The 13020-nt window shown below is 46.3% G+C and overlaps 5 protein-coding genes across 5 annotated transcripts; 3 read left to right on the top strand and 2 right to left on the bottom strand.

Annotated features, from left to right (window-relative positions):
* Window positions 1–1018: 1018 nt before the first annotated feature.
* On the top strand, window positions 1019–2291 carry LAJ45_07633 (uncharacterized protein; the record flags this gene model as incomplete). Its single annotated transcript, XM_046117189.1, has 4 exons — window positions 1019–1288; window positions 1355–1809; window positions 1873–2019; window positions 2072–2291. The coding sequence occupies 4 exons, from the start codon at window positions 1019–1021 to the stop codon at window positions 2289–2291; spliced, it is 1092 nt and encodes a 363-aa protein (XP_045969485.1).
* A 592-nt stretch (window positions 2292–2883) lies between these two features.
* Window positions 2884–4590, top strand: LAJ45_07632 (uncharacterized protein; the record flags this gene model as incomplete). Its single annotated transcript, XM_046117188.1, has 8 exons — window positions 2884–2909; window positions 2986–3084; window positions 3164–3169; window positions 3246–3325; window positions 3384–3680; window positions 3734–3910; window positions 3964–4348; window positions 4398–4590. 8 exons carry the CDS (start codon window positions 2884–2886, stop codon window positions 4588–4590), a joined length of 1263 nt encoding a protein of 420 aa, XP_045969484.1.
* A 1832-nt stretch (window positions 4591–6422) lies between these two features.
* LAJ45_07631 (uncharacterized protein) lies at window positions 6423–7351 on the bottom strand (the record flags this gene model as incomplete). Its single annotated transcript, XM_046117187.1, has 2 exons — window positions 6423–6561; window positions 6612–7351. The coding sequence occupies 2 exons, from the start codon at window positions 7349–7351 to the stop codon at window positions 6423–6425; spliced, it is 879 nt and encodes a 292-aa protein (XP_045969483.1).
* An 857-nt stretch (window positions 7352–8208) lies between these two features.
* On the top strand, window positions 8209–10767 carry LAJ45_07630 (uncharacterized protein; the record flags this gene model as incomplete). Its single annotated transcript, XM_046117186.1, has 8 exons — window positions 8209–8268; window positions 8321–8542; window positions 8596–8669; window positions 8720–9097; window positions 9166–9439; window positions 9491–10276; window positions 10337–10587; window positions 10662–10767. 8 exons carry the CDS (start codon window positions 8209–8211, stop codon window positions 10765–10767), a joined length of 2151 nt encoding a protein of 716 aa, XP_045969482.1.
* A 900-nt stretch (window positions 10768–11667) lies between these two features.
* LAJ45_07629 (uncharacterized protein) lies at window positions 11668–12703 on the bottom strand (the record flags this gene model as incomplete). Its single annotated transcript, XM_046117185.1, has 4 exons — window positions 11668–11929; window positions 11987–12359; window positions 12426–12612; window positions 12677–12703. 4 exons carry the CDS (start codon window positions 12701–12703, stop codon window positions 11668–11670), a joined length of 849 nt encoding a protein of 282 aa, XP_045969481.1.
* Between the last annotated feature and the right edge of the window lie 317 nt (window positions 12704–13020).

Raw genomic sequence — 13020 nt, 5'->3', positions numbered from 1 at the left:
CACTCGACTATCTCTGCCTACACTGGGCTTAGAAGTCTAACCAGTTGTACTTGAGGCTATAGACTATCACCGTGTCTAACCGGGCTCGCAGAATGTGGTATTAAGTATCTACAGCACGGTAATTGTATCGTATTAATTTATAATTTCTTTTAACATGTATGTACAAAGGTACAAAGCAGTTCCGGTTAAATATTAGGGCTGTCGGTCTAGTATAAGGGGCCTGTGTGGCAACGCAAGAAGACCTTACCAGCTTCTCCAGCTTTCAATTGATGGGACAAATGGTCGAAAAATTAATTCGGGGCCCTCACCAAGGTTCTCTGAGCTTTAGGGAAATTTGGGGTTGGAGTAAGGGTTTGGCTGTGCGGACGGTCCCCTTAGATCGACACCCATGTATAGCAGCTATACATATGTAATTATCCATGTTTGATATTGAGTCAAGAGGGAATTAGAATTTCTAGATGGTACAGCGCCGGACAGTCAAAATCAACCCTCATGTTCTTTTCAAGCCAGAAACTAGTCCTAATCGGGTAATAATGATCATCTAATTATCCAAATATGGTAAGAATTATCCAAAATTAATGTGGCCGCCTTGGCATAAAGCTATTAAAGTTATTATTTCACACCTATGTTTTTTTTCGGGCAGATTGCACCAAATGTTTGAGAGGTCATAGTGCAGCCAGTTCTTAATTATTTTAAATCCCCTTTTATGGGGATGTTTACAACCATGATTAGACCCATTTTATATTTTTGGACAAGTGTTGCGTTGTTGAAAGTCGATGGGGTGAAGGGGAGTCGGTTGCTCTGGCCGGCTGGTTTTGGCTGCACCGTACCTTCTGTAGAAAAAGCAATCATTGACATCATCAGGGTTAGGTGTGCGGCTGTTGTTACCTTAGTCACAGCGCGTAAATCTATTTGCGCGCCCGTTCAGTCGCGCAACACCACTGCCATCATCTTTCACCCCATTTCCTTACCAACAATCTCCTATCCCACGGAAGACGCAAAGAATTAACAAATCATTATGGCTTTCTTCGGCGGAAATACTGCTCAGTCTGGCCCCTCCGCCGCTGCCAACGCAAACAACCAAGGCGACTTAAGCAAAGATATAGAGCTCTCATCGCCGCCAGAGGATAGTGTCTCCGACATCTCGTTTTCTTCGCAGTCGGAACACTTAGCTGTTGCGAGTTGGGACAAGAAGGTTAGAATATACGAAATTTCTGATACTGGGAGCTCCGTTGGAAAGGCCGCGTACGATCATGAAGGTCCTGTGCTATCGGTAGTTTGGTCTAAAGTGAGTTTGCGTTTCCTCCGATCTTTGAACCACATGTGGTTGGATACGTACTGAAAAAACATACAGGACGGATCGAAAGTTATTTCTGGAGGTGCAGACAAAGCAGCTCGCATGTACGACCTCCAATCTGGCGTGAGCACCCAGGTAGCAGTCCATGATCAGCCTATTCGAGCTTGTCGTTTCATCCAGCCACCGAACGGAGCGGAAATGTTGGTAACGGGGTCTTGGGACAAGAGCTTGAAGTATTGGGATTTAAGACAACAAGCACCTGTGGCTACATTGCAATTATCTGAGAGGGTTTATACTCTAGATGTCGCGCAGAGCTTGATGGTTGTTGGGTTAGCTGAGAAGCAGATTGAAATTGTCAATCTTGCGAATCCTACTGCGATCTGGAAGACAATCCCAAGCCCGTTGAAATGGCAGACTAGGGTTGTGAGCTGCTTTCCAGATGCAACCGGATTTGCGGTAGGGAGTATCGAGGGAAGATGTGCGATTCAGTATGTGGACGAGAAGCAATCAAAGTATGTCATCTGTTTCCAACCCTGAACTGTTCTTTGTAGTGGACACCGCTAATAGCTACACAGCATGAATTTCTCTTTTAAATGTCACCGGGAAGCCCCCGTCGGCTCTCCCATGGCCAACGTCAACGTTTTCTCCGTAAACGCCATTTCTTTCCATCCAACATACGGCACATTCTCAACTGCCGGTTCAGATGGAACTTTTCATTTCTGGTACATAGTTCTTTCTACCTTGGCAAGCGCAAATTCACTAACTCCCTACCAGGGACAAGGACGCAAAGCATCGTCTCAAAGGCTATCCTTCTGTCAATGGAACGATCCCTGCCACCGCATTCAATAGAAATGGCTCCATATTCGCCTACGCTATATCTTATGATTGGAGCAAAGGTCATCAATCTAACAACCCGCAATACCCAATTAAGGTCATGCTTCATCCTATTAAGGACGATGAAGCAAAGCCGAAACCAGTTGTCAAGAAGCGTTAAATTAACAATGCTTCTACACGGTTGAATTTTTGTTTGTTTGGTACATCAATGAAAATGTTCATGGGTGGGGCGGGCGTTCTTGTAATTGAATTTTACGATATCGCAAAAATTGCACGAAATAATGAGCCTATGAAATATGTTGTGGTTGAGCTCAGAGTAGCATCTATCCCATTTTCTAGTCTTTCATTTCTTTATTCATAGCATCTTTATCAATAGGTGCAATAGTAGATACGGTGGCCTACTCTAGAATATCAGGTAACGAAGCGCCCTAACAATGATACCCGCAAAGTCCGCTTCTTTATTTCTATCTTTTGAGTTATGCACCTGCATGTAGTTATGTTTGCCAAAATGCTATGTATTGCTGGGGGGTATCTAGAGTGCACTGTCCGGTGCAGTAGATTTAGTTTGAGGTTTCCAGAAGTAGGTAGTACTATTGTATGTACCTAGAGTACCAATCGATGCCAAGAATCACCTATTCAGCCCCAAGCAGCCCCACCAAAGCTTATGTAGACGACAACTTCGTTGATTGCCGAGCGAGCTGTATCTTACCCACTTTACTCACCTATAACCAAAATCAAAAGACAAGACGAATATGCCCGTTGCTGATCACCCCAAATGGTAAAGCACTCACGACCCATTAGTTCTGATAGCTAATTTGAACACCCTAGATAGCTAATATAACCCCGGTGAACAGGAAACATCTCAATAGAATTCTCTCCCGTGTGGGACCGTTCACAGAGGAGGGCTATGATCCAGACGAACAGAAGGCATTTTTGGCGAAGAGTAAGATTCTGTAAGACCCCCGGGAGGGCGAAACACTTCCTGTCCCGCTAAGCTATTCGAATGGTTATAGCTAATAACGGTTGCGGTAGGGTTATGTATGTATATAAAGTCTAAGTCCTAAGCTATGAATAGATTATAGCCTCATGAGCTAGATATTAACTTTTGTCAAAGCGGGGCTGGGGGTCTAGGATGCGAGGTTCTCAAAAATCTGGCGCTGTCTGGGTTTACGGACATCCATGTTATTGATATGGGTTTGTTTTGCCTCGTCCAGGTTGGGTGTATGGCTCGGCTGACATGAATATGTTATAGATACAATTGATGTCTCCAACTTGAACCGCCAATTTCTTTTTCGGGCCGCAGATGTAGGCAAGCCTAAAGCTACTGTGGCAGCCGAGTTCGTAATGAGGCGTGTGAAGGGTGTTACCATAACTCCATACTACGGTGCTATCCAGGACAAAGGGCCCGATTATTACATGCAATTTCAGCTGGTTATCTGTGGGCTAGATTCAGTGGAGGCTCGAAGATGGATTAACGCAACTTTGGTTGATATGGTCGATCCGGAGAATCAGGAGAGCCTAAAGCCCTTGATAGATGGCGGTACTGAGGGTGAGTTTTCATAATCACGTGGGAAGGTGAGATATTAATTGTGGTGATGATAGGGTTTAAGGGACAGTCGAGAGTCATCCTACCAACATTGAGCTCGTGTTACGAATGCTCGCTAGATATGCTGACCCCGAGGGCTGCAGTACCAATGTGTACACTTGCGTCTATACCCCGCCAACCGGCACATTGCATCGAGTGGGCAAGTATCCTAGAGTGGCCACGGATCATGGGAGGTAATATTGACCCTACATCGATCTCACTTAAACAAGCCACTTACCAATTCCAGATAAAAAACTTGACAACGATGATCCAGAACACATCACATGGCTTTATGAAAAAGCTCTTGAGCGTGCGAAGGAATTCAATATTACCGGTGTGACATACAGCATGACTCAAGGAGTCGTCAAGAATATCATTCCAGCCATCGCATCCACGAATGCCATCATTGCGGCATCGTGCTGCAATGAGGCTTTGAAGATTATAACAAGTTGCAGCCCTTTTATGAATAATTATATGATGTATATGGGCGATGAAGGCGTCTATACTCATACTTTTGAGCATGAGAAGAAAGAGGGATGCCCTGTTTGTGGAACCTTGGCGACAGACTATGAGGCGAGTGGCGAGTGGACATTGGATGAGTTTATTGAGCGGTTGAAGGAGAAGCCTGACATGTAAGGCCATTAAACACCCCACACAATACCCGATGCTGATAATATGTAGCCAAATTAAAAAGCCAACCCTCTCAACGGAACGCCGGAAACTTTACTATGCAGGGCCGCCACAGCTGATGGAAATGACGAGGCCAAATCTTGATAAAAAATTGAAAGACCTAATGGATAGTGGCGAGGAGGTTGCGATTACAGACCCTGGACTTCCTTTCAGTTTGAGGCTGAACGTAATCTTCTCTAAATAAGAATTATCAACTAAGGCATACGTAGAGAAAATAATTTTATTTGGTGGTTGGCGTTTTATTTTAGCAGCGGAAACAAAGTCTAGATAAATATTACATCTCTCACCTCATGCCAGTCCATCGCAAGAACACAACGAAGTCTAAACCAAACCACTTTACATATGGGCTTTACCAGGCATAGAAAACCCTTTTAGCTAAAGATAAACAACCTAGGTGTATTTTATTAGATATAGTTCGTTTATAAGCTCAGGTATCCCTATCCGAAGAGCAATCCGAATTAGGGTAATCATTTCCAGTGTGAAAAATCTAGATGACCGTGAGAAGCAGGCCAACACACCGGCAAGATTGATTGTTAGGGCAGGACAGTAACTCTTTTAAGAAAACGGCTTTTTCAGGCTTAAATAGTGTGGTCCACGAGCCAGACTGCCTCGAGCTTTCAGCTTGAGCCGTTGTCTCAAGCCTGTACGAGCCCGACCCCTCAAGAGCCGGGCCAGCTCGAGCCCAAATCTGGGCTCAGCTTGAGCCGGCTCGTGAGGTAATAGAGGGTTCTAGTAGCAATTGGATGGTACTAGGACAGAGCGGGAGTTTACACAGTGCTCATATTCACTTATGTATTCGGGAGAGTTCTAGTATTTTAGAGGATCTATCTATATAAGAACGCAATTCACCTCAGTTCAACCTTTAGCGACAATGGATCCACTCAATGATCACGGATTGTCACTCGACAAACTCTCAGATTTTCGATTAAAGCAGGCCTTGTGGTATGAAAGAACTATATGTACTTCTAGAGTATCAGTCAATTCATCGTTAATTTTTATCCATTGGCTCGAGCCGGGCTCAAGCCCTCGAGCTTTCTACGAGCAAGCCGAGCCCAAGCACTAATACCACGAGCAGGTCGAGCCATATCAGAATTTGGGCTCGAGCCGGCTCGTGGACCACACTAGGCTTAAAATACTTATATACATCTCATATATCAAACCGCGTGGAGAATCCATGTAGATAACATTTATTTTATTACTGGAATTCTACTTGTATCTACTAGTAGCTACTGCAGTATTACTAGTACATAGTAGCTACTCCTTTTAGATTTACATACCTATTCGATCCTATTGATAGGCACCGCATTGATCGACAAAGGGTTAGCCTTTTCAACTCAAATTTATTGGATTGTATGCTCTTTTCGAGTATGAATGCGATGTGACCGAGCTTATATACATCATATATTTGGAAAAAGAAAATTTTAGATCTCTAAATCTAACCAAAGGTTGCATTTAGTAGTCATGATTTATCATTCGGTTTTGGCCACAGTCTCTTCCGCCCTGAGAAGTTGATTTTGGTCTCCTTGGCACTGTCATCCCTACAAACTTTATGTAAATAATTACTCTGTGATCATACCTTTTATGTTATAAAGTGATTGGGTTCTGGGCGCCCTTAGATTGTGGTTTGTTTCTGCTTTCAATTTCGTGTCTTACAATCTACTGGTGGTTGAAATGTATCTAAATACTAATCATTGGTAACCGTGATAACCTATACAGTCATGATAAATAGATATAACGAACCTAGCTGAGAATCTTAAGTCTGTACCTCTGGTGCGCGAACGGGAGGCTTTGAAGATGGATATACTGAGAAATCCCCGAGCTTATTTCTTTATGACTAACTAATGTACATCTAAAAACGATACATCTGGTGTCAATTATTAATGGTTCCATGGGATTATCTCGCCATAGAGTACCGGTCTCATTGTGGTTTCATTCTAGCCTAGGCGTACTCGTTGATTTGGTATATGGAGATGTTGGTGTTATAACATAACAATAAGATATAGATAGTTTCCGACATTAAAAGAGTCGAGAAACTTTCTCCTCCAACCCGACCTTCTCAAGCCCTTGAAGAAACGAATTATAAGACTTCAATGACAGCGGCACCTCTGGTAGCACCTCCGGAACCGTTCTGTCAACCTTCTCATTACTGGCCATACTTTGACTTTATAATGCATAAACTCTGTCAGGTAATCAACTGCTCTGTACCCTGTATCATTTCTGATAGACATATCCGCCTGGTTTTCTAACAGTGTTTTGATTTTTGGCCATGAACCCCCAATACAAGCCATGTGGAGTGGTGTTCGTTTACGAAAATCCAATGCATCGACTCTCGCTCCATTTCGTATGAGCGTCCTCAAGTGCTTGTGGCTAGCCCCGGACCAGCCTGCCGCGGCATGGTGGAGAGGCGTTTGTTTATACCGGTCACGAGCATTTGTATCGGCGCCGTTCCGTATAAGATACTCCAAGGGACCGATATCCTTATTTGATGCCGCCATATGGAGAGCGCTTTGCCGAAGATAGTTCCTTGACACGATTTTCTGGATGCCAGTCTCATATATTACTTTGACAGTAGTCTCATTACTTTCCATAGCCGCTGTGAGAAATGCAGTTTGGTGGTTCCTTGAAAACAGAAACCCCGGAAAAAATGGTGTGTAATCATCAGGCAAATCATATAACCTTTTCATCCCTTTCAAAGGCTGTAGCCGGGCATCATTCAAGCCATGATTAATATACAATTTGACGAGCAGTATGTTTCCGTTGCTTGCTGCTGAGAGAAGGGCGGCGAACCCCAGCTCAGGACAATCGATTGCCATCCGCTGAAGTTTTGGGCAAAGAACCATAGCAAGTCTTCTGTTTGCGCGAATGAGACGACAAAGGTCTTTGGCATCAAGCTGGCACCCGATTTTCACGAGGATCTCGGGGGGTAAACCGGGGAGGGTAAGCATTAGGTCAAAAACTAAAATTAAGGTTATTAGGCCATGTAGGCAGTTGGAAAATTTCGGGCTGTATTATATTGGGGGGGTACTTACTTACATAGGAAATAATAATATTGATTTGCAAGAACTATCCACTTGCAGAAGTATGAATTGTAGATTAATGATTGACCGGCCTGGTGGAAAAAATATAGTGGAGTAAAGAGAGATGCGGTTGGTCAAACCTCCTTGATGTAAGAATGCCGAACTCTAGGTAGGCCTACAGGTAAGGTATATGTAGAACGTATCAAAGCCACCTAGCACTATCGGAGTCTAAATAATCCTAGATTGGAAATTCGAGAAGATAGCATGACACCTGGGGAATAGTATCTATCTACTCATACGCTTAATCGATTTTGGGATATTGGTGTCGTAATATTCATCCAAAAGCTCCAGTTATCTGCATGCACACCTAGCTCAGATTTTGTTATTCAGAAAACGGGAATTCTTTACCAAGTGCTACTAGTTACGTACGCTCGTGGGGTATGGTGAGTACTACGAGGGGATATGTGAACGGTTTTTCTTTCTCTTTGGAACCATGACCTACGGTAACTTATTTTCCAGTCTCCAAATCCCTGGTTTCAGCCCTGTTACACAGAGGAATCGTCTAAACGCGCTCACAGGGGTTGGTACCAATGTCTAAGGGAGGACGCTAAAGGAATCGCGGTTTAGTCAAGCAGAAGTGACGTCTGCAAGCACGTGTTAATTGGCACTATTAAGGGCTAGGGTTGCTTTAGACGCAACGTCGGGGTTGTAACACGACCATACGCGTGAGCGTGTCAATACCAAGCTCAAAAACCGCGACAAAGCCAAAAAAAATTAAAAAAAGCATGGAAGGATTGTCGTCACAAGAGCTGCAGGACGATGACTTTGACTCCAAGGAGCATCAGGTAATATCTCTTAGAGATGCGTTTAGTTCAATTGTGTTGACTGTTGTAACAGGCCTGCTACGTCTACACGCCAGAAGACCGAGATGACCGACCAACTAAACGTCGCCGCACAGTAAAAGGGAAAACCAAACAAACCGAGACAGAAAGTGTACAAGAACCAAGCAACAAATGTCCATTTCCAGTTCTGCTCAATGGAGAGGAAAAGGAGGAAACGGTCAAGTTGAGATATGAGACGTATTGCCGACTATGGGGGGAGCAACAGGAGAGGACAAATGTAAGGGAGTGTGTGATAATAATAAGAGTGATTAGCACTGACCACCGGAGTAGGCAATTCTTCAATCTTTCAACAATAAAACGCTCGAAGATGTTTCCGGATTCGTTAAAAGCCCTACAGCGGAAAGGTAATTGATCTTGTTGAGATTGTCGCATGTATTCTGTTAACACCTGGTAGTTGTGATGGGAAAATACCTACAGCCTTAATTTTGACTGGCCCAAACATCGCATCGCATACTCCCCTTTTTGAACAACTGGCTAGTCGTATACGGGACGAAGAGAAGATTGGGCCGGTTGTTATCCTCACCTCAAAAGATGCGACGAATTTGAAGAGCATATTGAAAAAGTTGATCAGAGATGCTACGCAACAGGACGAAGGTATAGACGATGAAGAGGAAGAGATTGTGGGGCGCAAGGGCTCGAAGCTTCTCAATTACGACCTTCAGATCTTGCAAAACTGGTGCAAATTGCATGAAGGGCAGAAGGTCGTTATCGCGATACAAGACACGGAAGCATTTGATGGAACCATCCTCTCGGATTTGGTTTCTCTATTCAGGTTTGCATCTTGAGGCTTTCTCTAGGAAAAAAAGAAAGAAAAAAAAAGATACTAACCCGACAAAACAGCGCCTACATGGATCGCATACCCTTCACTCTACTCATGGGAATTGCAACCTCCGTTGAAATATTCCACGAGAAGCTCCCAAAGTCTACCATTCGTTTGATGAAAGGCGACAAGTTCGACGTAGAGCGTGCTGAGGAATGTCTCGCACAGATTTTCAATGACTCGATGATCGGAGAAAACCCGATCTTGAGGCTTGGCCCAACAGTCTGTGATTTCTTGCTTGCGCGGTATAGAGACCATAACCAGAGCATTCAGGCCTTCGTAGGCGCGCTTAAGGTATGGCGCACCGTAAATATCTACATGTTATCTCTTGCTAACGAGTAAAAGTATGCATATATGTCACATTTCTATGCCAACCCTCTCAGCATCATTCTTGCATTTATGGATAATTTGGATAGCCTAGGGGAAGTATTGACGCCATTACACATTGAAGCTATCAGGAATGTTCCTTCGTTCAAAAGATACGTTGAGCAAAAGCTCAACAACAGAGACGCCACCGAAGTTCGCAAGCTTCTCGGGGACAATGATCACGTCCGCTCAACTGTCATAGCATCTGCTGCCGGTTGCCGTTCGTATGCAGTTTGTGTAGGCCAGGCCCTAACGGTACTTGAGATCGCCCGTAGCTGCCAGATGAACCAGAACCGGATCCCTCGATATGAGCTATACGCACAGGTCCTTTCGGGAGAGCTTCATAGTGGCACCACCTTGGTTCGAGATCTCTTACTATCAATGAAGAAGATGAACTCTACCTCGCTCTTAAACCTCCTCGACAAAGTCACCGAAGAGGTACAGGTACCCTATCTCGTTGAGAATGTGGCCCCATTACGTGAGAGAATTATAGCCCTTGTAGAAGCAGCCGAAAGCTCCGGGAAGAAAACCCTCAACAGTGAATTTAATGTGACGAAAGATTCGCTTCGCGCTACGGCTGTATCAAAGCGGATCCAGCTCGGGGAGCAGAAATCAGCATTAACAAAGGAGGACACGGAGTACTCCAAGTTGGTCCAGCAGGTGCATGACGTCGCCGAGTCCTATTTCAAGGAGCACCTAAAGGGACTACAAGGACTATTCCTACACGAGCTATTCTTCTACGATCTGATATCCCCGCATCGTGATGTACGCACGCACCCTTCCCATGGACTCGTGGCCCAGTCATCTAACAAAGCACATCTATAGGTATTCGCACCACGATCCCGCTCAACCGTCGAACGAGCACTATCAGCGCCACAAGACTACCTCGGCTGCGAGTGCTGCACCGACGAGAGCGGCGAGGAAGTCGGCATCAAGGCCACCCAGCCGCCCGCCAGCATCATATACCAGCTATACCTCGAATCCGGCGCGCTGATCAACATCTTTGACCTGTGGAGGGCCTTCTACCAAGTAATCGGCGGCGACGAGGGCGAGGACTGCGACGAGGCGACTGCACAGTAAGTACCAATATTCCCCCTCTCGCACAAGTACATGAATGTAGGGTAGAGTCTAATGGGGCTGTATTTCTTAGAGCGTTATTTTACAGGGCGTTGGCAGAGATGCGGTTCTTGGGGCTGGTCAAGCATACCAAGAAGAAGGCAGACCATTTGGCAAAGTTGGCGTGGAAGGGGCTGTAAGAGCAGAGATGGCAGAATGGGACTATCAGGGGTGGGTGAATCGAAAACAAATTCGTTTAGCGTGTTTTATTTTTATTTTTATATTTTTATGTTAGGTTGTAAGATTAGAGCATACCCCCCTTTTTTTTTGCAAGAGGAGGAGATATGGGGAGGGAATGTAGCAATGGAACTTAGATAATGCATCATATCAGTAAAGCCCCACGATGATCGACATGATACCAGAGCGAGCGGGGGTCTAGGCATATAGCTACATTTAGACCTGATCTTTGTGTTCCGTAGCTTCCTCTTTACAGGACTACATTTCCGATATTGGTGCTTCATATGAAAGAAAGAAAAAAGAGACTATGGTGTAGTTACACCAATGGTCGAGGTCGGGCCAGGACGCTCATTTTTCTTGATTTCCAAACGGAATATAGAATAGCTGGAGAGCGAGATCCATATATAGAGAAAGTGGATGTGTGGGGTCATTGATATTATATTTCCCCGCATATTATATGGCGGGTATTTATAGTGGTGAACTTCCTTTTCTGGCCTTTGCTCTTGTCGTGTCCACACAGCTACTGAATTATAATGCGAATTAGGTATGGTCGTAGAGGGAGATACATTAGCGAGGAAAGGAGGGGCGGGGAGCACGGGGGATAAGTGTATTGGCGGTGGTGCAGAGACCACCTTCGCCGGATGAACTTGTATATACGACAACCATTTTGACAAGCAGTAATTACTTCTACCACAGTACCGTAGTTCTACTCATTTCCTCCACATACTACACATCACCAAGCCTGAAAATCAAGCACTCGTTACACACCACCACCAACACAGCCGAGTGACAGCACATGACCAAAGAAAAAACAGAACAATCTAGGGAAAAAAAAACGTAACAATCCAGAGACTACGGGCAATTTACAACTTCTCCTTACTCTTCCTCTCGGCCTTGTTATATATCATGCTGCTCTCAACCTTCTCCTTCGGCTTGCTCAGCTCGCCCTCCTCCAGCAGCTCTCGGATCATGTCCTCGTCGCCCACCTGCTGCACAAAGCTAAACTCGGGGTCGCGCCCATACGCGATGCGCGCAGCGTCCACCAAGATGCGCGCCGTCATGCCCCAGACGCGGTAGCGCGTGAGGGTGGCGGCGTCCCAGACTGGTGCTTGGAACTCGTGCATTCTACAGGTGTTAGAGTTGTGGAGAACGGGAGCCTGAGAGAGAGAGAGCAAAACTCACTTCCACTTGTTCCCATTCCACGGCACCCAGCTCCCCTGATACCACCCCACGCCGTCCGTCACCTCCGGGTCCACCCCGCGCGCGGGATCAACGCCGTACCGCACGCCCAGGAAGCGCTCCAGCGGCACCGTAAACACCTTTGCCACCTCCTTCTCGTCGACGCGCGGGACCAGCGCCTCCTCGACGTTGCTCCGGCGGTCCCAGTGCAGGAAGGCGACACACGGGCGCACGCCCAGGTTCGTGACGGCCAGCGAGTGCGGAAGCTCAGTGAGGTGCTCGACTGTGAAGGCGCGCGAGTCCAGCGGGAGACCAATCTCTTCGAAGGCTTCGCGCCGCGCGGTGTGGAATGCGCTTTCGCCGGCGTCGGCTTTGCCTGTGGGGGGTGTTAGGAGCTGTGCTCGTATGTACGGGGGAGTGGAGAGGAGAGAGAGCTAGCTACCTCCAGGGAATGCGACGTGGCCGGCGAAGCTCTTGAGTTTGGCGCTGCGCACGGTGAGCACGACTCTGAGGTCGCCGCGGCGGTCGGCGAAGAGGAGGAGGAGGACAGCGGCGCGGCGGGTGAGGGGGAGGGCGGTGTAGATGTTGGTTAGGGGAGCTGCATAGTTGCGGAGGTTGGCGATGGCTTGCTGGGTGGGTTAGCGGGGTTTGCAGTGCGGGGAGGGGAAGGCGGGGGGGGGGGGGGAGAGGTACCGCGGAGGCAGGGGATAGAGCGGTCATCTTATGGGATCTGTGCACGGGCAGAGGAAAGTAGGAGTGATATAGGAATACATGGAGCTATGTATAGTACTTACCATGGTCTGTGTGTGTGTGGGGTATTTACTCTAAAGTACTTGGGCGTCTGGGGTTGTTCCCGAGGCTTATGCACGAGGGATTACATATACCGGGGTAGCTGGTCTTGGACGCCGATCTTTCCTGAAGTTGAAGCTGTTTCGTTTGTTGGGAATAGTTGTCGTTGGTGGTTGATTCGACGGTCTTTGTATCAAGGTGTGAATGCTTTGAGTATATTCACGACCGTGCCTGCATCGGAATATCTA

Source organism: Morchella importuna, assembly GCF_003444635.1.
Source record: "Morchella importuna strain M04M26 chromosome Unknown Morimp01GS025, whole genome shotgun sequence".
In the NCBI taxonomy this organism is placed as follows: domain Eukaryota; kingdom Fungi; phylum Ascomycota; class Pezizomycetes; order Pezizales; family Morchellaceae; genus Morchella; species Morchella importuna.
The sequence above is the reverse complement of the archived record's forward strand: the minus strand, read 5'-3'. Positions and strand labels throughout refer to the sequence as shown.